General features: G+C 35.3%; 1 protein-coding gene across 2 annotated transcripts in view; it reads left to right on the top strand.

Annotated features, from left to right (window-relative positions):
• Positions 1-25,806, top strand: part of LOC129246171 (putative transcription factor SOX-15) — a 79,145-nt gene that overhangs the window by 20,825 nt on the left and 32,514 nt on the right. The window contains exon 1 of one of the 2 annotated variants that reach the window (XM_054884749.1): positions 9,321-9,489. The exons of the other annotated variant lie outside the window; for it this stretch is intronic. Coding sequence (XP_054740724.1) covers positions 9,437-9,489 — 53 coding nt within the window. The 5' untranslated portion in view covers positions 9,321-9,436. Of the gene's footprint in view, positions 1-9,320; positions 9,490-25,806 lie in introns of those variants that run through there. 2 annotated transcript variants of the gene reach the window in all.

The following is a 25,806-nucleotide window of genomic DNA, read 5'->3' as shown; positions in this document are numbered from 1 at the left end:
ACAAAACAATAACTTAATTTTACAATTTAAACATGAAGTGGAACAGTAATGAAAATATGAAAATAAAGAAAAATTGATGAGCTAATATTTTGTGCAGTATCCCTATCCACTAATTACTGCTTGCAGACGTCGTGGCATGGAGCGTTTTGGAGACATCTCTTGGACTATTTTCCCATATCCCTTCAGTTGCTGATTTAATTTTAATTTTAATTTTTAAATATGGGTCCACAAGTGCTCAATGGGATTGAGAGCTGGGGCTTTGAGGAGGATAGGGCAATACTTGTTTTATATTGTAAAGCAAACATTCTCTTAGAACCAGCGCAGTATGCTTTTGGGTCATTGTCGTGAATGAAGGTGAACGTTGCTGGCAACTGTAATTTTTACACAGTTTTGGGAATGTGTTCTCAGTATTTCTAGATAACTCATTTTAGTCATAGTGCCTTCAATAAAACAAAACGAGCCCACTCCATCTGCCCCAAACCATTGCACACCCACAGCCATGTTTCGCAGTACCAACCACAGAGAACGGATTGAGCGCTGTAGCTTCCCTTCCCCAGATAAAATTGCTACCATTCGACCCAAATAAGTTGAATTTCGACTCGTCAATGAAAAGAACGTTTCTTTAGAATTCATACGATTTGCTAACGTGTTCCTTAGCATAGTTCAATCTTTTACTCGCATTAATCCTGCGCGCTCTGTATTCTTACTGTGTGGAACATTTTTGATAGTTTGTGGGTGTACGTCCACAATTCACGAATTTAGCAGTGTTAATCGCAGATATTTTGATCTTTTATTTTTTATTTTCTCTTTTATTAAACATTTAGTCCTTCTCTTGGTCACATTTGAGTTAATTTTGGAAACTCTTCCAACTCTTAGATTTTTTCTCAGACAAGAGTGGTTTTTATTATATTTTTTCAATGTATTACTAAATACTGTCGATTTAGGTTTTTCCAAAATTTCTACGATTTGACGCACATTTTGGCCTCCAGAATGGTATTTCATGTAAGTTTTTTTAAATCAATCGGCATTTGCAACGTCGATGGCGAAATGTGAGAAAGAAAAGTAACTTTAGCAGATCCGAAAAAATAACGCAATATCCATAGTTTACTTAAATTTGCCAAAACATTAGGGTGTCCCACTTTTTGTTTGAATTTGAAAAATTATGCTATTGCGGTTATTATTTAAATAAACGGAGTTGCCGTTAATAGTAAAATAACAATTGTGCATTTTGAGTAGTTAAATTGAAATTTATTCGACGCGAATTATTTCTTTAAAATCTGTGAATAATTTCTTTATTTATACAAATATATGAATTTTTTGAATATTAGTGTCCCAGTTTCTTTTTGGTTCACTGTAGTTCGTACTACAACAAAATATATAACAAACAGATATCATAGTTTCAAGTTTTGTAAAAAAATTTTCAAAATTTCAACAAAACTTTCAACTGTTTAACCAGAATGTTTAGAACTTTTTTGAGTATGCATTTTTATAGTCCATAGAATTCGGGTATCACAAAATGCAATGTTCAAATGACTACAAACTACCGTAGATTTTTGCCAATTATTTGCGCTGAGATGTGAGATGCCTTTTTTCCATACAAAGTGCATGCTTGAATATTTTTATGTGGCAGACCAACCTAGCACCGTCAATATATCTGGCAGTCTGGTTACAAATGTACCGGAACATACTAAAGGGTGATCAATTTAGAGTTATCCGATTTTAAATTGAATTAAAACAACAAAAATTCAAATTGATTTTCCAATCTTTATTATTTTTGTGTAGAACAATCCATGACATTTATTTTTTAAAGATAATTCCTCTGAAATGTTGGCTTCTAATGCCTTATTCGAATCTGGTTTGCTCACAAAGCATTACGACTTTACATATCACCACAAATAAAAGTTAAGTTAAGTCAAGCGGACAATCCAATGGTCCGAGACGAGAGATTAATTGCTCATCGAAACGACGGCGCAGTAAATCCATTGTTTCATGGGCTGTGTGGCAAGTAGCGCCATCTTGTTGGAACTAAATTTTGCGGATATCACGGACTTCAGTGTCCGGTATCAAAAATGTGTTTGTGATGACGCGATAGCGTCCGCTATTCACTGTTACATTGGCGCCAGTCTCGTCTTTGAAGAAATATGGGCCGATGATTTCTCTAGCCCATAGGCCGCACCAAACGGTTGTTTTTAATTGATGTAATGACTGTTCTTGGACGGCCGCCGTAGCCGAATGGGTTGGTGCGTGACTACTATTCGGAATTCAGAAATGACGTGAGTTCGAATCTCTGTGAAATATCAAAATTAACGAAAAGTTTTTTCTAATAGCGGTCGCCCCTCGTCAGGCAATGTCAAACCTCCGAGTGTATTTCTACCATGAAAAAGCTCTTCATAAAAAATATCTAAAACTGTAGGTCCCTCCATTTATGGGACAAGATTAAAACGCACACCACAAATAGGAGAAGGAGCTAGGTCAAACACCCAAAAAGGGTGTACAAGCCTTTATATATATATAATGAATGGCGTCGAGTTGCTTTTCAGTCCAAATACGGCAATTTTGTTTATTGATCTGTTAAGCCAAAAATGGACTTCAAAGATGCTTAAATCTTAGTCTCGCGAGGTGCTGAAATGATTCCACCTCATTTCCATACAGCTGACGTAGAAAGGGCTCGAAGTAATTCCGAGTCTCAAGACATGTATACCTCGCGGATAGTGCTCCGTGAGAACGCCCACGAAATTTGAGCGTAGAAATTTTGTCAGGCTCAGAATATCCCTCGAACGCCTAAGATCCATAAGTGGCTAGAAGGATTTCGCGTCCTTGCAAGTTTGCCCAGCGCTCGCTGAGTTGGTGCAAAGCCCATCCTAAGAGGAGTAGAGCGCAGGTTGTCAAAGGGATCCCGATTCTCTCCTTTCGCGGAGACACTACCTTACAGGTCCCTTATTAAATCAGTTAGTCCGTTTCGCAGTTTGCCGCAATGTCACTATGACCAGGTACCCAGATTAACTTTATTTCAAAAAATTCGGAAGCAATAGAAAGTGAATCCAGGCATTTCCTGACCAGTTTCGAGTGCACCATATTAGAGCCTAATTGCCGCTTGGCTATCGGAGTAAATAACAGTTAACAGTTATTACGCAAGTGACTAGCCAATCAGCTGCTTCTTTGATTGCGGCTACCTCTGCTTGGAATACACTGCAGTGATCCGGTAACCTGAATTTGAATCTGATGGGGAGCTCTTAGCAGAATACTTCTCCTCCAACCATACCGTCCAACTTTGAACCATCCGTGAACAGATTCAAGTGTTGCCCTCAGTCCCCAAGTGTTGCACTCAGTCCACTCCTCCCTTGATGGAATATGGTTGAAGAAAGTTACGCTTGGACTAAGCGAGGGTACACACTGATCCATTATCGGGGGGATGAAACCAAAGTTTCTACGGATTGAAATACCATTTAATAATGTTAGTTCTTAATTTGGTCACAAAATAAGTTTTCATTTAACTTCATTTTTCACTTTAGCGTAGCTTCAACGAACTCTTCAGTTTAGCGTACTTTTCGGTTAAATGAATTATAAATAAGTGGGATTGACTTTATTTACTGGACAATCGCTTTATCAAAAATTACCTTAGTAATAAACATTAAATATAATACTTAGGATTATTCATATTATATGATTTACTTGATTTGATTCGTAACTTACTTCTGCTAGTCATACAAATTTTATTACGCCATGCTTGCTTTCGTTATGGGTCATAGTTCCGATTTCTCCGATCCTTATACACTATAGCTTTTGTACATTCCAAACTTGAGTATGCATGCTTCATTTGGTCTCCGTATTTGGTCTTCGATGCTGCTAGAATTGAACGAATTCAGAAAATATTCTTACATTTCGCGTTGCGTAATTTACGCTTTTCGGATCCTATCCCTACATATGAAGCGCGTTGCTTACTGATAAATTTAAAATCATTGCAGAGCAGGAGAATAATCCTATCTTTGTCTTTCATCCTTGACCTAATTCGCGGTGCTGCTGATTGTCCGGTGCTTCTTGAGAGGATTTTCTTCAATATTTCGGGCCAGAGCTCCGCGTAGTTCGAAGTTCTTCTATGTTGATCTCTCAAAATCTCTTTATTCTCGAAATGCTCCTATTTAGAGCCTTAATTGAGTTTAATAAAATCTCTAAATTTGTTGAGATAGATTTTTTTCATTTTCAAAAGATCACTTATAAATTTTTTTGCATATTTATTATAAATAGTTGAATTGTACTTTCTTTTTTTAATGCTTATTAACCTTAAGATATGTCCACTTAACCTATAAGAATCTACATTGGCTTAATAAATAAATAAACAAACACAAAGACGGCAAAAAGAAAGAATTGCATGCCTAGCGAAGAAGTGTAAATTTTAACGCAATATTCGTGTGAAAGTATAAATAACGTTTTATTTTGTAGATACTCTGCAAGAGTATCATAACCCAAAAATCAAAATGTTGAGAAAAACGACTTTAAAGTTTGCAAGTCACTATGCTTCCCCACGCTTACCACGTTGATCTTCAAGTTCAATCCATTGAGAGCGTTTTTAGGTTGAAGGGGGTTCGCCTCTGGAGCCAATCTTCTGTACGGCATGGTAGCATTTTGAGTCAGATATCTCCTTCTTTCTCTGTACTTCGTACAGAACTCTCCATCCGCAAATTGGATTTTGATGGTTCTGCTAGGGCTATCTTCCCAAGCAGGCTGGAACGAGGGAAGAGTCTGCACTGATATAGGTACCTTTGTTTTCACCGACGCATCCAAGATGGAATCTGGAGTTGGAGCGGGGGTTTTCTCTAAAGCAGTCAATATTTCAGTCTCCTTTAAACTGCCGAAAACTAGTAGATTTTTTCAAGTAGATGTCTTCCCGATCCTGCAGGTATGCAAAATGCTTGGGGATCGCTGTTGGGAGGGTTGGTAGGTAGGTGAAATGGTTGAAGTGTCAGTCTGGCTCTCCTCATGTAGTACTGAAGTGCCGTTTTGATACCATTATGAGACCTCCAATAGGCAGATATCTACAGCCAGCCAGAGCTGTTAATATAAAGGAGAAGACTGATGAGATTTAGGTTGGCGCACTGCCCCAGGCTGTCGAAGAAAAGAGCACTCAGTGACCTTAATCGTCTAGCTGCCAACCTCGGACATTTACGGAGAAAGTGCTCAACAGTCTGCTTCTCTGAAAGGTCCCCACAGCTTCTACAATGAGGGTTAAATGTTAACCCTAGCTTTTCCACGTGTGTGCCGATCGTCCTGTGACCGATAAATACAGCTATGAGTTGGGAAATTGAATGGCGAGGAGTCCAAAGGACTTTCTGAGTCCTTCCAAACCGATAGATCAGCAATTTGAGAACAGTTAATATTAGAATTTAAAAGGTTATATACAAATAACATTGAAAATATGTTATTCTCTCTTCCATGCCCTGCAAGCCAACTAATTTACGTCTACCAAAATAGTTTGGGAGACCATTCAGCCATGATAAAGTACGCAAAGTAATTTTTGTAAAAATTCTTTGAACTTTTTCAATTTTATTAGTGCATAGTTGATAACCCGGATTCCAGATTATGCAACGGTAATCCAAGTGACTTCACACTAAGCATAGATACTGCGTTTTGAGGGTTAACGGATCAATAAGTCAACAGTACTCCTACGTATGAAACAGAAATCTTGAAGGCTGGAAAATATAATTTTTGAATCAGAAGTTAAGCCCAGTTCCTGGATTGTGTTATTGTGACACAACTTATGACCATTTAGTGCACAATCAAAAATTATTGTTTTCGATTTTTTAGCAAAAATCACGACACAGTACTTATCACCATTCAAGCATAGATTATTTATTTATTTATTTAATCAACAAACATGAGGCTTACAGACTATTACATAGGTAGATACAAATTAAGACCTTATGACAAGAGTCTCATAAGTAACTTCTTAAAAGTAAACTTAGAGTAAGAGAAATCAAAGACTAAGGAAGAATAATAAGCATTAAATTGAGCAGCGTCCTTCTAAAAGGAGCACTCATTCCATAAACAGTTTTAGCAATACCCACAAAAACCAGTTCATTACAACGGAAGATGCGTGAGGGAATATTAAAATTAATTTTATTGAGCAGATACGGACAATCTATTGAGGTCGTACAAATATCGAAGACAAAACACATCGATAACAGAACACGCCTAGACTCTAAGGACATTCGATTTATTAATAAGCAACGAGACCAATAAGACGGAATGGGATCAACGAATTTCATCGAGTGCAAAGCAAAACGCACAAAAGCTCTCTGAACAGACTCAAATCTATTAACATAGACTGTATGAAACGGTCTCCAAACGAATACAGCGTAGACCGAACTAAGGGCGAGTACAACAGTTTGAGAGTATAGGGATCAAAAACGAAGAACTATTTCGACGAATAAAGGCTAACATTGCGAACGATTTAGAAGGAATAAAGGTTATGTGGATGGTGAAGTTGAGCTTGGAGTCAAAATAAACACCGAGAGCTCGAGATGTAGTAAGCTGTTGGATCAACATTAAAAACTTTCGCGTACGAAGTATAGCGACATTTATTAATTATGTAAGGAACACCAATCAATGAAATTGTCTATACGAGATTGGAGATCAATGCAATCGGTGCTATTGTGAGTCCCAAAAAATAGCTTCACATCATCTGCATACATAAGGCATTCTGGGGTTCTAAATTGTTTGGACAGATCATTGATAAATAATAAAAAGAGAAGTGGGCCTAGATGTGTTTCTTGTGGCCTGCCTGATCAGGCATTTACTGATGTTTGTGAATTCTTACGTAAAATGTTTTGATTTTACTTACTACTCCAAGCAGACAACACATTTTTTCTCAAATAAATCTGTGCCCAAGATAAGATAAGGATAAGACGTTACATACGTCCAGCGCGTCAAAAATGCGCAAAAAGAAAAACTGTTTTTAGAAGGCATAACAATATAAATAAATATAAAAAAATTGTACACATTGCTTATTAGTATTTAAACTTTATAAAAACAAATTATTTAAATTTTTCTTTACAAAAATTAGTATATAAAAAATCACGTGACCTAAAGTACAATGAAAAAAAGTTGCTCCACGGTCTGCATCATTTCTCCTTGAAATGTTAATGGATCCGTAAAGAGTAAAAAAATTCTTGTACAAAAAAATTGCAGTCATAGTTTTCGAGCCATATTTTTGATTTTCGACAAATTTTGCAATTTGTGGCATTTAAAAAAAAAAGTATACGTTTTACGACATAAATGTCACACTTTAATTATGTTTATTAAATTTTTTTATAAAAATATCAAAATTCCGGCTCGACAACTATAGAGAAAACAGTTTCGAATATTAAAAAAAAAGGAAAAAAAAATTAAAAACTTTATGAGTTATCATTTGTCGGAAAAATTAGTTTCGAGAAAAACCAGTTTAGACTTTCAAGTGCAATTCGCTGCCTCAAATGAGGGACAGCTACCTGTGCGCATTAAACTCTCGTCGGGCAGTTGCATTTTCTACCATAACTTTGTTTCTATGGGGAATTTTTACAATCGACACCCACAGAAATACGCCAAAAACTATAAAGAATAATAATTTGTAATTAAAAAAATCGATTTTTTGAAAATTCTAGACGTATGCTACCCTTTAATGTTGCATCCTCAATGCCGTCATGTTGCAAACAGCAAATGTTGTATAGAATACATCCACAAGAAATTATTTTAACGATTGAGTTCAACTTTGTGTTTTCCTTGAAATGAAATCAACGTCCGAATCTTCTTTGACAATAATTCTCGTGAAAGAATGCAAAAAATGGCTTATGTTTCTTCTTCTTCGTACTACCAAATAGAAGTTTTATATCAGCGCTGCCAACATCAGTAAAAAATATTCGGATTGTTCCAGTGGGCGTTAATCGTGAAACTGAGCTGATTAACCCAAGAAAAAACACGCTACCTAATTGTTAATAAATATCGCCATGAGTTCTTTACTCAGCATAAAAGCAGAGGTTATGGTTCCAAGTTTTTTCTTGGATGATGAAACAATTGAATAAATGAGCGAATTATGGTGATTCTGTCGTTTCCCAATTTAAAGTTTGGCATTAATGTTAGACAAATGAGAAAGGTGTGCGTGCGTGCGGGTTAAACAGTCAAATATAATAATATAAATAGGAACTAAAAGCTAGTAATTTTAATATTATTTAAAAAATAAAAAAAAAAATAAAAACAATAATAATAAATATTAATTTAATATTTAAATTAAATTACAATTTTTTAAATCAATTTCGAAAAAAAAAAAAAAATGAAATTAAATAATGATGGTGAAATGACCACATTTTGTGTGAAAAACGTATCTAAGTAATGGGTGTGCATATAAGTGTGTATATATATATATATATATATGTTATGTATGTATGTATTCGTATACATATGCTATTGGAAATCTGTAAGAAAATATTAAAGATCCATCAAAGGTGCATTCGCGTTCAAAAAAGTGCTAACAATTTATGTATTTATAGTGTAAATATATACATACTTGTACATACATAGTATGTTTGTATGTATGTCGAGTGTGTGTAAAAATTATATTGTGCCCATTCATACCTCTAGCAAAGCAGTGATTTCGACAGTACTAAAATACGTGTGTATGTATGTGTATATGTAAAATTCGTTCGTGGATAAGTAAAGGCGAGCACTAAGTTCGGTCAGAATTATTTACAGCGTACCAAGTTCATATACATATGTATGTACATACAAATATATATCCGTTCCCGTACTTTAGTTGTTTCAATATGCTGAGGGCAACAAATGGAACGAAATTGCATTCAAACTAGAGCACGTCGCCTCTTTAGGGTAATGCCTTGCAAATATTCAAACGTTGTAGAGTAAATGCTATGAAAACACGTCGACCGTCATTAAGAGTGCAACGTTTAGTACGGGTATCGAAGACACTTGTTGCCACTACCAACATAGCCATCATCAACAGCAACGGCCAGAGCAACAGAAACGCAGCAGCAGCAGCAGCAGCAGCGTCATTAGCAGAGGAGACAGTGAATAGCGAGGGAAACCTAACGGAATAATGCTGCATTAAACAAAATGTTTCTGGCCCAATCACATGCACAAACATACAAACAAATAGCAGTGCGAATACATAAAGTTGCCGCTGCCGCTGACGTTGTCGCGGCTGCCACCTTCACAGTCACAGTCACAGTCACACTTACCAGACCGCCAACTATAATCGCCCCCTTCGAGTCGCTTCAAGTCTACCACTTGGCAGTTGTTCGAGTCAAAACTAAAGTTTGTGGCAGAGTCACCGCTTGCGCTTCTAATAACACAACAACCACAACGAGCACCAGCACCGTCACCGTCACCGTCACCACCAACACTAGCACCGCAAACGCCACCGTCCCTTCTGTAGTGCGCAAGACGTAGTAAAATGGAACCCTCATATGATCACGAACAACCACATCATCTGCTAACAAATTACAAGTAATATTTACATTTTTCCCATGGCAGCTTTTTTTTTGTTTAATTACACCCAACTGAAAAGTAGTAGTAACCAGATACATATCTTTGAGATAATAACCATAATGAATGAAAATGTAGTTGTGAAAAGTTTTTACATAACATATACACACCTATGTATGTATGTATGTATGCACATTTGCGAGTATATACAACAATTATACATATTTACAAGTATATGTATGTATATATACATGGACTTGTGCAGGCGTACACACATACATACATATGTCATACATACGCAAATACATACATACATGCATAGGTAGAAACTTGTGAAAATGGGTGATTTGTACATATTCGTATAAGGTATGAATAGACGATTTTCGATATTTATGTAGGTATGAATGTGTGCATGTATAATAACATTTATATGAACGTCCAAACACACATGCATACTTATTTGCATATGCACATACAATTATACAATTATGTGTGTGTGGGTGTGTGTGCCGGAATTTGCAAACGGACGCGGCTAAGCAAGCGCTATAAATATCGAGCTGCACATACATACATATGTACATATATATCTCCATCTGCATTTGTACATATATAAGTTGATACTTAAGTTCGTAAACGTATGTATGTACACACGTATGCTTATATATAAACGTGTGCTTGTATATAAACAAGTAAAATATGTACATATATTTCATCGGAGGCAAACTAAGTAATGTAGCAACTTTTGCTAAACTTCATCTTAGCGAAATTGTATGGCAGAATGATTACTGCTTGCTTATATTCAAATGCCCAGAAGTAATAAACCAAGCAGCGAAATCTACTGGCTCCGAGCATTTGCGCTTCGGAACATGATTAGTGTGTATTTCTTTCCTTTTCCGTACAGGCAATTGCAGCTAAGCTTTTCACTATAGAAAAATTCGATTGTGTCTCATGTATTCATTCTTTTTACCTAAAAACCAAACCAGTACCTTTAATTATAAATTATAATATTAATTAAAATTTAAAATATTGGGTTGGGGAATAAGATCGTAGCGTTTTTACTGAAGACTTTTATTTAAACAAAAAACAATAATTATATCAATAAGTTTTAGTCAATTATACCTATATTCGCCGTTGCTGTTTACAACCTCTTCTGTTTCGCCAAAAATACCCTGTCTGGTGTCAAAAAAGTTGTTGAGCCAGTTTTTAAAGACCTCTTTGTTATCGAAGGTAACTCCCTTCATATAGTTCGACAGGGAGCGGAAAAGATGATAATCGGTCGGTTGCAAGGTCCGGAGAATACGGCGGATGCTGAAGGACCACCCATTCGAGCTCTTGGAGTGCGGCTTTGACGACTTGTGCAACATGGGGCCTGGCGTTGTCGTGAAGGAGTATGGTTTGGCCATGTCGATCAGGCCTTTTTAGCCGAATAGCCTCATTCACGCGGTGTAGTTGGACAATGTAGAGCTTCTTGTTGACCGTGACATTCTTTTCAAGCATTTTCAGTGCCCCATGCTCTTCCAGTCCCACCAAACACATATCATGATGTTCTTTGGATGAAGATCCGACTTGACTCTCGGTTTTGGCGTACCTCCTGGAGCCACCCACTCCTTTTTTTGCTTCATTTTGATGTAATAGGCATCATTTCTCATCTCCCGTGACGATTCGGTACAAAAAGCGCTGTTTATGCCCACTTCATTTCATTCATTTCATTTATTGCCCAAAATCATTTTAACATAGGCGTTTACAAAGTTATGATAAAATTAGATTATTTACCATTATCCTAACATACATTTGTATTTATCTAGGAGTTTAAAACTTATTTTTCTTTTGATTTTACAATAGGTTATGATTATTATTTGGAATGTCTTTGGCATAATTTTAAAACTTATTTATATTCTCCCAAAAAGGGCTTAAAAAGGAGATAACGTATAATAAACTTCTATAATTTATTTGACTATAAATTGATCAATGTTATAAACTAAATTTTCATCGTTGAAGTTGTAAGTATTGTATCGCCTATGATAATATATTGCTTTACTATTTTTATGTAACATATTATTATTTTTTAGTATTTTTAAATATATTGGTGATAAATGTTTTTCTGTTAGAGGTAATGATATTTCCCTTGCCTTTGACAGATATTTGTTTATCAGTTCATTTTCTATGAATGTCAGTTTATTAACAAATCTTACTGACGATTTCATTAAGAAAAAGTCTATGCGTGATATTTTACATTTTTCATACAAACTTTTATTAGAAACTCTTTTCCGAAAAGAACCACTTCTGTAAGGTTGGCGGTTAAGACCGCTACAAATTCTTGAAACATATCTTGTTGCTCGATGGCAGGCGAGATCTTCTCAGCATGAAGGCGACTTTCTTTAGGGTCCCAATTTTTCTATAAATCCCATTGAATGAAGATGATTGAGAATCGCTTTATGATCACAGTTCATTTTTTCCGCCAATTCATGACTGGTTTGGCGATCGTTATCCTTCAAAAGTGATTTGAGACGTTCTTCATCGAACTCAGAAGGCATTCCGCTGAGGAAAGAGTCACTGACGTCAAAGTCGCCATTTTCGAACTATGCAAACCATTTTCGTGCTGTAGACTCGCTCATGACACCTTCCCCATACACGTCGCAAATGTTTCGGGCTGCTTCGGCAGCTTTTTGACCTCGATGAAAAGCAAAGAAGAGCAGGTGTTGATTTTTGCCTGCTGGGTATTCCATTTCTAAGCCCCAAAACAAACAAAAAATTAAATAACTCAAAAATATAATTAACATCGTTTTGTAAAGCAGAAAGAATATTTATATCAAGTTTGATTAGTAAACTTCTTCTTCTTTTTGATTGGTGCGATAACCGCTTACGTGATTTTGGTCGAGTTTCTTTCTGTGAAGCCAAGTTTTTCTCCACCTAATCTTACTAACGTAGAGGAAGCCTTCTTCTTCCTCTGCTACCACCAGCTGGTACCGCATCGAAATTCTTTCAGAGCCGGAGTGCTTGTATCCACCGGTCGACATGATCTAGCCAACCTAGCCGCTGGACCTTTATTCACTGCACTATATCTATGGCGTCGTAAAGCTCATACAGCTCTTCGGTCCATCGCCTGTGATATTCGCGGCTGTCAACGTGCAAATATCCAAAAATCTTACGCAGAATCTTTCTCTCAAGAATCTTTCTCCAAGCGTCGCTTCATCGGATGTTTTCATTGTCCACGCTTTTGCGCCATACGTTAGGACGGGCATGATGTGAGCCTTGTAGAGTGTTAGTTAGATTCGTCGAGAGAGGACTTTACTTCTCCATTCCTACTTAATTCAAAGTAGCATTTGTTGGCGAGGGAGATTCTCCTTTGGATTTCAAGGATTTGTTAGTAAACTGTGACTAAAAATCGGCACGTCTAACGGCATCTTGAGCATTGGAATTCTGAAAAACATGCGAGAGCGAAAGAATACCTTATCTAATTTTATATTACATTTTGGGTGATCCAAAGAATCTGGGTATTTTTGGGAGAAATTATTTTGAACAAATAAGAAAGCTAACAAATAAATATGCAAGTCATTCCCTAGACAATTCCCATATATTTCACCGCTTATAAATATTTGTCCAAGTGAAATGGAGATCTTTAAGATCAATTAAGAATCTAGCCAACCATCGCAGATAATTGCAAATAGACCCACTACAATACCAACTTAATCAAAATATATTCAGAAAATTCAAAATACAAGATTATTGCTCAAAGAACTCCCCATCCACTGTGACGTACTTCTGCCAGCGTTTGATTCAGCTCTCGAAACTTTTCTGGAAGTGTTCGGTTTAGCCATCAGAACCGTCCTCGATTTTTTCATTACTTTCTTTCGGCTGCTAAAATGCCTTTAGCTCGATTAAACAGAAAAACTTGCAAGGATCCATATCAGGCGAATTCGATTTTGACATTCGTTTCGTTCTTGGTTAAACATTTTACGGATAATGATGGCACTGTGCGACGGTGCGTTATCAGAATGGAAAAACCACGAGTAGATTTCCCACAAATTATTTGTTTTTTGGAGAATTGTCTGTTGTAAACTCCTCATAACGCCCAAATAATAGTCCTTATTAACTGTATGAGTTTCTCCGTGGTGTACAATGCCGTTGAATCCATAAAAACCATGAACATCGCTTTTTTTTACTCAAAACGCTGTGGTTTTTTAGTCTTGGTTCACTCGGAACTCTCCACTCACTAGTCCGATGTTTGGATTCCGTATTGTATTCCCAAACCCACGTCGTCTACGTCTCGTCTTCAATAATGATGCGTTTGATGAATGTGGGTCCGGATCCAGCTTTGAAAATCATCGGCGTATCAACACGGTTGATTTTTTGCATGAAATTCAGGTCCAACTTTCATTGGGACCAGCTTTGCAGCAACGCGGCGCAAGCCAAAACCATTAACTATATTATGTACAATGTTTTGAGCGGATTCATAAGCAATGTTCAAGTCCTCTGCCAGTTCTCTAATGTTAATTTGCGATTATTGATCAACTTTCTTTCACTTTATTGATTTATCGATGTTTTTGTCAGTTTTCGATGTCGACGGCATGCAACTACGTTCGTTATCCTCGGTGAACTCATGACTTCTTCTGAAGCATTCATGCCACTCGTAAACGGCGGTTTTTTTTAGAGTATCTTTACTGCAAGAGCTTTCCAAAATTTCTAAGGTTTTCGCACCATTGAATCCATTTTTAACGCAAAATTTAATACAAATAAATTGTTACAAATTCAAATTAATTTTTAAACTTACATAAATTTTTTATACGCAACTCTAATTCAACAACTGACTGGGCAAATTAATTAGTTTTGTCTTTAAAATGCACTTCCAATACATCAGAAATTGTTTTTTCGTTTTTGTTGTGTGGATAATTATCTAACACAACAAGCATATGCTGAATGAAAATAACGGTTCTTATGCCAAATCTGTTAATGCCGCAATTCATTGTTCAGTAAATTTATACTTTAGCTCAGTTTTTTTTTGTTTTCAATGAATATCGAAATTCTTGCCACTTTTTTTGCCGTCGGGTCTAGACCAATTAATATTTTTTTATTTTTAACAGCATTGCAACATGTTTTAACTAACGAGCAATTGCGATGAGTTTTGACTAGCAAATAATTTTATGGGTGTTCTGCTCCAGGTGCTTATGGGGCTTCTTTCGTTTAAGCCTTGTCTTCCAATTGCTTAGATCAGACAATTGCTTAGATCAGACAGTACTGAAGCTTGATATGCTATCGAAGTCTGTGTTTGTGTATCTTAGCATACTTTTGTATTGTGTTGGCGACTGATTCGATGCCAAGATTGCGTTCAAGGTCGTTATAGCGAATATACCAAGGATCATTTACGGTGCGTCTTAAAACTTCATTCTGGAATTTTTGAATCTGCATTATCTGACTGGAACTTGAGCAACCGCAAAGTTGTATTCCATATGCATATACAGGTTTCAGCATTTGCTTGTACAGCAGGAATTTGCTGCATATTGATAACTTGGACCTTTTGCCCATGAGCCAATCGAGATTTTTATACAAGATTTCAAGTTCTTCTCTTTTTTGCTTAAGGGGTTAGGTGTAGTCAGAGGACCGAAAAAATGATGACTTTCAATAATTTCTTTTTGCTAGTCAATGGCTTTATTTTACAAAAATAAAAACATAGCATTAATACATCATGCTTTGACTTGACTTTAGCAAAATTTCAAAAAAATTTATTATTGTAAAATTTATCGCTGTTTGTGTGGAGCCCGTTTCTCCAGAAGTCTTTTGCGGTGATCATTAAAAGCCGTTGGAGATTCATCTAAAATCAATTGGGCAAGAGAAATTACAATAGTTTTATTAATAGATAATCTGTGTCTGATCGTGCCAAAATTAACAAATATGGCGGCCTCAGGAAATATTTTTCAGATTTTCGAGAAAAAAACCGACAATTAATTGTTAAAAAAACTAGAAATTTTGAAAAAAAAATCCTTCGATCAGGCACGAGTTTTGTATGTTTTTCAAAAGCAGTATCAATTTTATTAAAATCTACCAAGCGGTTTTTAAGTTACATTAATCAGCAGTTCAAAAAACATAGTTTTGAGAAAAACACATTTAAAGTTTTGCTATCGATTTATTTAGAGTTATACGAATTATTTAATTACTTACACTCTGTCATCTATTGCTGTTGCCTACGTATCATTCTATGATACCTTTTCGAGCGTTAGGTTAGTAGAGTGGGCCGAAAAAAAATTTTTTTTAGGATCGAAGTTTAATAGTGCGGAAAAGTTGCACTGTTTGACTAATAAAGCGTGGGCCAAATTTCAGCCCAATCGAACGACATCTTCTGTCGCCAGCAGAGGCCTCAAATATTGAAATTGATATTCTGAAAAATTTAATTTTTTCAGGATATTTTTTTTTTCTATGCATACATTCCGGAGCACATTTCATACCAAAAATAAGGACTATAAATTAATTAGACATAAATTTATCCAAGGTTAAGCACCTGTACACTATAAAATATTATAATAATAAAACGTTATTGATTGTGCATCTTTTTGCCTACTTTTTATTGCGAAAATACGAGTACATAAATATTTTTGTGGCACAGAACCCACTAAGTGGAGGTTGCTGCATTTTGGGTTCATATTTTTTTGTTTTTTTTTTTTTTTCTTTTATTTTTTTTTTTAATTTTTTTTTTAATTTTTATTTATTTTTTAATTTTTATTATTTTTTATTTTATTTAGTTTTTTTAACTGGTTTTGTTCTTTTTGTCCACATTTTGTAATATTGATAAAAAATTATAGATCAAGAAACTCTGTGCTTTTTTAAACGTAAAGCAATAGTTCATTTCATATTTATCAAATCAGAGGGAGTATTGTGCTTTGTTGTCAAACTGAGACATAGTTGGACGTGATGCTAAAGTACACCGAATGAATCCATACCGAGTGTCACTTCCGCAAGCGATGCTTCAGTAACGAGTTTTACCATTCGCTCCACCGCAAGTGTATGGCATGGACATTTAGAGAACGCCCAATTCTCATACACATTGTTGGATGATAAAATCTCCATAAGAATTTCATTTGTTACGTTCATTAGAACGGGGGGAGAGATTATATTTACCGTAGACCAGTTTATCATTTTGCTGTAATCATCAGCATCAAAATCGAGATTGGGTAGAATGCGACATGTATGTAGTGAACTATTTCGCGCTTGCAAAATTTTTCCGAGGGCATCGAAACGAATTTTTCGTCTCTCATCAGTCATCATTGTTAAAAGGATGTTTTCCGGAAGAGCAAAATATTCGTTCCGAGAAATAGAAACATTAACAACATCTAAATATTTAGGTGCGAGCGACCGAGTCCGTTTGATAGTTTCAAACAGGAGCTTTGACCCGTTTTCAAGAGAGCTATTATTTCGTATTTTAAACCACAGTGGGACATAGACGGTCAGTAAATATTTTACAAGATCTTTGAGCTTAGCTGAAGGTCGAACTGTTGAAATATACAAACGCAAAATTCTATTAGCACACGTAAGCCAGCGAGCGTGGTTGATTCGACCAGGATCACAAAATATAAGTTCCGATGGGAGGGTACCTCTTTGGATTGCCTTTGATATTTCCAGCAAATATTTTTGATCTTTGGTGAGATCCAGATGGCAGTAGTTGGTAGGTGATCATCTGGTAAATCTTTAAGGCAATCAAACGTTTGTCTTAGGGAAAATTAGGTTAATGCTATTGTCGTCATATAAACTTTTAATAAAAGATTATAATTATGTGCTTTTATACGAAACAATATCTTTTGAATAAAGCGGAAGAAAAAATAGACCCACTCTAATGGTTAGCGCGCTTATCTGCCACTTTCATACGTCGCACATAACGGTGTTTTGATAATGTAGGCGGCCAAACAACAAATCTTCAAAAAAGTAAAGTTAACTTATTTAAAGTTATATGTCTCGTTTTAATGATGGAAATTGAAGCTTCAGGTATGTTTTTTCCAAATTTGATAAATATTTTATAGATTTTGTTCATTAATAACGTAATTTATTGAATTCCGTACAAGGAGAAATAGTGCATTTTTTACACATATTTTTTTTATTTGTTAAGCTGAAAGTTATACTTCCAAGTCCGTCCAAGCTTGAATTTTTTTTTCAGATTGTGTACATATGCTTTGAGATGTAGAATAAAGTAGAATTAGCCGCAGAAAATCGCAGATTAATTAATTGTGGAATTTTAAAAGTTTCATGGAACAGTTTTTTTTAAAAACGTTTTCTATACTTGCTATTTTTTGGTTTGTTCAGTGACTCAGGTGAAAGATCTAAAAGACGCAAAACTACAGAACTCAGATCTACAGTAAGGGACAAAAACTTGATTATGCATGCTGCTTCAGTAGAGTTAATCAAAAGTGGAAAGGGAGATGCTTCTAAAGTATTAAAAGACATTCAAAACTCTCCGATACGTGCGACAAAATACAAAAAGGCATTTTCAAACACTAGGAAAAAATAAATCCACTCTTTATCACCAATGCAAGCATTGAATATGATGATTGATGCTGATCTAACAAGTGCTCAGTACGAAGTTATAAGGAACACATGTAAAAAAATGTTTCCCTGCTACACACTTATTCAAAAAGCAAAAAATGAATTGTATCCGCCTACTGAATCTATCAGAATTACATGCACTAGTGCCGAATTTGATTTACAGCCCTTGGTCGATGTTACAGTGAAACGCTTATTAACTTATTTGGAAGTAGTTCTTTCAACAAGAAAGATTGTTCCTCAAACTTATTTGTAAATGGGGATGCGACGGCTCACAGCAGTCACAGTTTAAACAAAAACAAGAAAGTGATACTGATTGTGATTCAAATATCTTCCAAACCTGTTTTGTTCCATTAAGGTTAGTCTGTGGAAAAAGTGATAAAGTCGTTTGGGAAAATCCAACGCCCTCTTCAGCTCGTTTTTGTCGTCCTTTGAGGTTCCGGTCTGTGAAAGAAAGTGTGGGCATAACTAAAGAGGAAATTGACTTCGTAACTGAATCTTTGAAATCGCTGTCAGCTACAGATTTAGAATTAAATAGTTTAACCTTTAAAGTCAGTCACGTGTTCGTCATGACAAAGGTAGATGGCAAAGTGTGCAACGCTGCTTCTGGCACAACTTCTACCAATAAGTGCTATATTTGTGGCGCTACATCCAAAGATTTTAATCAGCTGCATTTAAAGCACGATATTAACCACGAATGCCTTGAGTTTGGTTTATCAGTTTTACACGCCAGGATAAGACTCTTTGAGAGTATTCTCCATCTTGCCTACAAGTTGCCTGTTCGAAAATACAGAGAAAGAAAGACAGAAGCGGAAAAAATGCTCGAGAAAGACAGGAAACTTGAAATCCAACGGAGATTCCGTAACGAGACTGGCTTGCTTGTTGATATGCCAAAAGCTAACTTTGGAAACACGAATGATGGTAACACAAGCAGGACATTTTTCGAAGATCCAAAGTTAGCTGCTGAAATAACCGGAATCAACTATCATTTATCGGTTAAAGGTCATATTGGAGACAATTTCATGCGGACATAAAGTGGACTCGGAGAAGTATGATAAATATGCATTTGACACAGCTCAGTTGTACGTTGAATTATATCCATGGCACCCGATGACACCGACAATGCACAAAATACTTGTGCATGGTGCATTAATCATAAAAAATGCATTGGTGCCAATTGGGCAACTTTCGGAGGAAGCTGCAGGAGCAAGGAATAAACATTTTAGAACTTACCACCAAGACTTCGCAAGAAAATTTTCCCGAGAAAACTGCAATAGAGACATTTTTAATCGACTTTTTTTTAGTTCAGATCCTTTATTTGGCAGCGCTAGAAATGTAAAAAGAGGAAAATTAATATCATATTTACCGGAAACGTTAAGTTTACTCATTCCGGCCCAACCTAACGAATCTGATTCATCAGATAATGAAAATTTGTAATTTTTTCCTTTAATTTGTTTAATTTTGCTTTAGTTCTTATTGACGTAAGATTATTGATTGAATTAAATATTTTTTTTTGGTTCAAATAATGTATTTTATTTGACACCTTCTGTGAAACTTGGCATTTGATAATAAATAATTAAAACATTAATAATGACGTCTATTTTATATAATTTAACCTATAAATACCTAAAAAAAAATTCATTTTCTATTTATTCTAGTACAAAATGGTTGTATCTTTAAAGATACCACGGTCATTTAAGGGTTAATAATATAATAGTTCAATAAAAAAAGTCCATTGTCTAAATAATGATGAATAAAAGTATTTAAGACTATAAAAAACGTTAAAATAGTTTTGGCCGCCTGGATTATCAAAATACCCGTATGTGCGTCGGTTGCTTGCATGCAGCTGCTGCTAGCTACTTGCTCTCGAACGCTCCGAAGCGACCGAGCGCCCATGTTAATTGTAATTAATAGCTCGAAAAGTATTTGTCGGATTCACTTCAAATTTTCACACAATATTTTTAAGATAATGCAAAAAAAATCCAAGTTTTTGATAACCCCTTAATGTGTTCGTTCCACTTAAGCTTAGCATCTTGAATCATACCTAAGTACTTCTCCGTGTTATGATACGGTATTTGCACGCCATTTAGATTCAATGGAAGATATCTTATTTCATTATAAGAGAAATCTATACGGACTGATTTCGATTCGTCAAGCTTAATTCGCTATTAAGTAAGTTTCGAGAAGCAAAATTAGAAACGAAAACAAGAGCGCCCGCAAACACAATGAAAAAACCTGCATCTAATTGGCATGAATACTACGTATTTCAATAAGTATTTCACAATTTTATGGTTTGAAATACACTTCAATATTCAGTATAGAGTCCCTGAACATCACAACAACACTGGTTCCAACGATTCTCCAACTTATGAGTTCCATTCCGGAAGTGAGAATCTGGAAGCGCTGCAAAATACGTTTCCCCAGCTGTTATGACCTCATCATTTGATAAAAAACGCTTTCCACGAATTTTTATAGGTATGGAAACAGATGCAAGGCGTTAAGGGCCAAATGTGTTGAATACGGTGGATGCTCCAACAATTCGAACTTTAATTCAACGATTTCAGTAATTGTCAAAAGGCTCTCGTGACACGTAGAATATTTTTTTTATTTTGCCAACTGAGTCTTTTTTGACAAATTTTTCCTTCAGCTGGTCTAAAAGATTACAATAATGTTCAGAACTTATTTTTTTAACAGTTTGCAAGTAATTCAGAAACAAAATTTCTTTCGCATCCCAAATAACTGATGCTAACACCTTCTTGGGCGATTTCTGGACTCGAACTCATTTCGGAGTCGAAGAAAAAAGTTCACACCACTCTTTAGCCTCTTTTTGTTGGTTTAGGATAATGATGATAGATCTGTCCTGATAGATAAATCCAACTTATCCTTTCGAAAACGTTCTAAATGTGGTTGAAAAAGTCGTATTCGAATGTGCTTTTTTGTTCGATTGTTAGCGAATGCGGCATCCATTATTCACACAGCTTTCTGAAGCCCTTCAGTCAAAATATTGCTAACACTGCTCAATGAGATGCTTAGAGCTTCTACTACATCACTTTCAGTCACTCGACGACTTCCCAACGCCTGTCGTATATTGGAATATTCCAATACCTGTCCTGTATTTTTTCTACGATTTCTGGTGTTGTTGCTGATTTGGACGTCCTTAACGTGGATCGTCTCCATGTTAAAGTACAGCAACACATTTTTCTACTGTACTAATTGATGACGAAAAGTCCTTATACACTTTCAAGATTTGTTCCTAAACCTGCCAAAAATAAAAATTCAATCATTGCACGATGATTTTTTCTATTGTAGAAAATACTACAATAGATACTAAATAACTTCATATGAAGAGTGTGCCAACATAACAAAAAAACATCATTGGCGAAGTTTTTTGATTTTGGCCCAAATTGGCAAATGATTGTAAAGCCCATGTAAAGATGGAGAATAAGAGCAAGAGAAAACACGCTATATAGCTATGTAACATCGACTTTTATTTCTGAGTGCATTTGGTCCCTTCTGAGTTAAGTTAATTAAGAAGTCTTCACATCTACATAATACAGCTATCACCAGAAATAAACTTTCCGCATCTTACTCGCTTCTTTGACGTTATGCTAAAAATATGATTTGGTATCCATTCACTGCGATATTTATTTAAGTTGGTAGCAAATTAATCGTAATTTTACACGCCACAAACTGAATTTTTGTTGTTGCTCAATCGACTCAAATCCTTTTAGAAATTCTGTGACAGTGGCTTAAGAGGCTTACGAGTTTTTCCTTAAAATACGCGCCATGGCCACTAATTCCTGTGCCCTACTAACATCAAAACTTTTATTATATTATCAACTGAAAGCTGAAACCAATTCCCCGAATAACGGAGCCCCGTAGTATCACATTATTTAACAGTAGGAGTACTCGCAGTCCAGTGCAAAATTTCTTGCATCATTGTATAGCAAATTATCATTGAATATCATGTGCAGTACACCAACAAAATACCGGTACCATGACAAATTAGTTAAATAAAAAACCCATTGCACTAGTCAGAAAAAGTTTGCGTACACAGTCGGCTATGTACTTGCAATGTTCATTGCTCATAATAAAATTTATCCATTATGTGTTTTTTGTTTATAATTTTAAACGTAATGTTTAAGAGCTGTATTTAACGCATTATGGTTTGGAAATAATGTGGAAACATCGATTTATCGATTAATTGTTCAAAATTGGCCTTTTGTGACCCAGAAAAAGTTTGCGTACAAAATCTGAAAAGGGGATTCCCACATTACTAATTCAAGCAAAACAGAGGGAAAAAGTGTTTATTTGTGCGTATTTGGCATTTTTGCTTTAATTGTTCTACAAGTTCGAAGTTTAGATAAATGGCTGGTAAAAGGAAAGTAACTAGTTCGGGTGAAAGGAAAGTAACTAGTTCGGGAATACCGTAGGAAGAACTCACTCTTCAATTCAAAGAGTAGTTTCTTATTACAATTTAAGAGGTTCTACCGTTGCTAAGCATCGTTCTGGACGCCCTTCTAAGCTGAGTGACCGAGAAAAGAGGTTCATTATTAAAGAAGTTCAGACAAATCCCCGACTTAAATCTTCTTAATTAGCAAAAGATGTCCAAGAAAGGTTTAGTAAGTTTATTTGTAGTGATACTGTATGCAAAATTCTCAAAAAAAGCAGATGTCATAGTCGAGATGCTCGAAAGAAACCGTACATATTACTTGTAAATAGGCAGAAGCGAATTGCTTTTGCCAATCAGCACATTAATAAGCCAACAGAGTTTTGGGAAAAGGTGATATTTTCTGATGAGAGCAAATTTTGCATATTTGGAATCAAAGCACGTAAATTGGTTTGGAAAAAACAAGGTACAGGCTTAAATAAAGAAAACTTAGTACCTACCGTTAAGAACGGTGGCGGTGGTGTTATGGTGTGGGGGTGTATGGCTAGTGTTGGTGTGGGCAACCACGAATTCATTGACACAATTATGGACAAAAGATTGTATCTCGCCATTCTTAAGGCGAATTTAAAGCAAAGTGCTCAAAAACTTGGTTTGGAAAATATGTTTCACTTTCCCACACACACCGCAGAAATAATCAAGCTATGGCTATTGTATAATGTGTCAAAACAGTTGCATACACCACCACAATCCCCAGATCTCAATCCTATTGAGCACTTGTGGGACTTATTGGAGCGCAGGATTCGGGAACACAACATATCATCCAAACCCGACTTGAAGAGGGTCATTCTCGAAGAATGGAATAAAATTACCTCAGAAGAGACAACAAGATAAGTCAAATCGATGCCGAAGCGATTAGCAGAAGTTCTAAAACGTTATGGATACCCGACAAGCTATTAACCATTGGTTTCCTCAATTTTGTGGTATTAGAAAACTGGTTAATTTCTTTGTACGCAAACTTTTTCTGAAGTGTTTTCTGCTGGTCATAGTCTTTTGTTATTTTTGACGTGATAACGTCTTATAATTCGATTTAACAGGCTGCACGCACGAAAAAATGTGTCGTTACCTTGCTCATTAGTGTTACCTTGCTCATTGCCGTTACCTTGAATGATCTGCAAGCGAAAGCGCGGAACGAACGACAAAGCAAACGAACGGCAACGTTCGACATCTTGCTCTCTCCTACTTAAGTGAGCGTATATGTATGTGTATGTATATGCGCATATGTACATACATATATAAATTCACGTATTTGTATTTGCATATGCCTTCTTATTGATTATTATTAATTTGATTTACTTGAAGAATTTAAAATAAAACCAAGTTTGTTAATAATACCTGTTGTTTTAATGTTATTATTATTTTTTGACGTGATATCGTCTTATAATTCTATGTAGCCGGCTGCACGCACCAAAAAATGCGTCGTTATCTTGCTCATGCGACGTTACCTTGCTTGAACAGCATGTTATGTTATGTTATGTTATGTTATGTTATGTTATGTTATGTTATGTTATGTTATGTTATGTTATGTTATGTTATGTTATGTTATGTTATGTTATGTTATGTTATGTTATGTTATGTTATGTTATGTTATGTTATGTTATGTTATGTTATGTTATGTTATGTTATGTTATGTTATGTTATGTTATGTTATGTTATGTTATGTTATGTTATGTTATGTTATATTATGCTATGTTATGTTATGTTATGTTATGTTATGTTATGTTATGTTATGTTATGTTATGTTATGTTATGTTATGTTATGTTATGTTATGTTATGTTATGTTATGTTATGTTATGTTATGTTATGTTATATATCCATACAAAATATCTATCAAACAAATAAAATTAAAATTTTCTTTTGAAAAATGCAACCATTCAATCAGTATTTTCTTATGACGTTATCACGTTAAACTATCGTCAGTAAACCGACTTTACAGACAACCTCTTTGTGTTTGTTTTTGTATTATTGGATTCAAAACTTTATTTGTATTAAAACTGGATTTCAATATGTAAATTAAACTTGATTTTATAATCGAAATAAATTATTTTCAATCTACTTTTTAAATATGATAGTTTAATGCCCAGTCCGCCTGTACGCAAACTTTTTCTGACTAGTGTGCATACATAAATGCTACGATTAGCAACTACCGTTGGCACTTGAATCAACTGATTAGTTTCGTACAAAAAAATGTAATAAGACAAAATATACACGACAAACTAAAATGGAAACAAAAATAATACAATAAAAAGGCAAATAAAAAAAGAATAACCGAACAAAAAATTGGTATGCGGTCACTACAATTCGTCGCATACATACATGTGAGCTATTTTCTTTGAAGTGGAGTAAGTGTATTTTATTTGATATGGAGATATTTAAGGTTTGGCATTTGAATAATTTGAAAATATGGATATATGTTCTTATATTAGTTTTCTACTTTTTTAACATTAAATTGTTTTTAATTTATAATAATTATTTTTTTAATGTGATTGACAAAAATGTACACTTTTAATGACTTTAAAAAGCTTTTAGAGTCAGTAAAAAGTAAGAATCTTACATTTACAAAATATTAACTACGACATCTCAATTGAAATAAATATTGTTTTTTAATGAAATTTTTTTAATACTGCAACAATAAAAAATAACAAATAATAATAAAAAAAATAACAAAATAAGGTCCAATTTGGCTTAATGGCTATGTCAATAAGCAAAATTACCGTATTTGGGCTGAAGAGCAACTCGACGTCATTCACCCATTACATCCATTGAAAGCAACCGTTTGGGGCGGCCTGTGGGCTGGAGGAATCATCGGCCCATATTTCATCAAAGACGTGGCTGGCGCCAATGTAACAGTGAATGGCGACTTTATGATGCCGGAAATTTAAGCTCGTGATCTCCACAACATTTGGTGTTTGAAGGGAATATCTTTAAAGAATAAATTTCATGAATGGTTCTACACAAAAATAATAAAGATCACAAAATCAATTTGCATTTTCGTTGTTTATTTCAATTTAAAATCCAATACCTCCACAGGGTCCGACACTCGAAGTGTAAACAACTTCAGACCGCTCGCGCAGCTGATGTACGGACATTAGCTGTCTGTTAGTTGGCTAAATCACAGTCCAGTGTATTGTTTGCAAGCGCGTGGAAGCATTTTGTCGAGAGTAAATGCGAAAAAAGAAAATCAGTAATGGATTTCAAACGTAATAGTGTGATTGCATTATATTTGGCTCGAAAATCACAACCAGTGAGTGTTCGTGAGCTCGAGCACCTTAAAGTAAATAAAGTTTTTGTTTATCGCACAATTATTCGTTACAATGATACTGGTAGCATCGCGAAACATCATGGAGGTGGTTATCAAAAGACTGTA

This window comes from Anastrepha obliqua, chromosome 4, assembly GCF_027943255.1.
Source record: "Anastrepha obliqua isolate idAnaObli1 chromosome 4, idAnaObli1_1.0, whole genome shotgun sequence".
NCBI classification, from domain to species: Eukaryota; Metazoa; Arthropoda; class Insecta; order Diptera; family Tephritidae; genus Anastrepha; species Anastrepha obliqua.
This window is presented reverse-complemented; position numbering and strand designations above follow the sequence as displayed.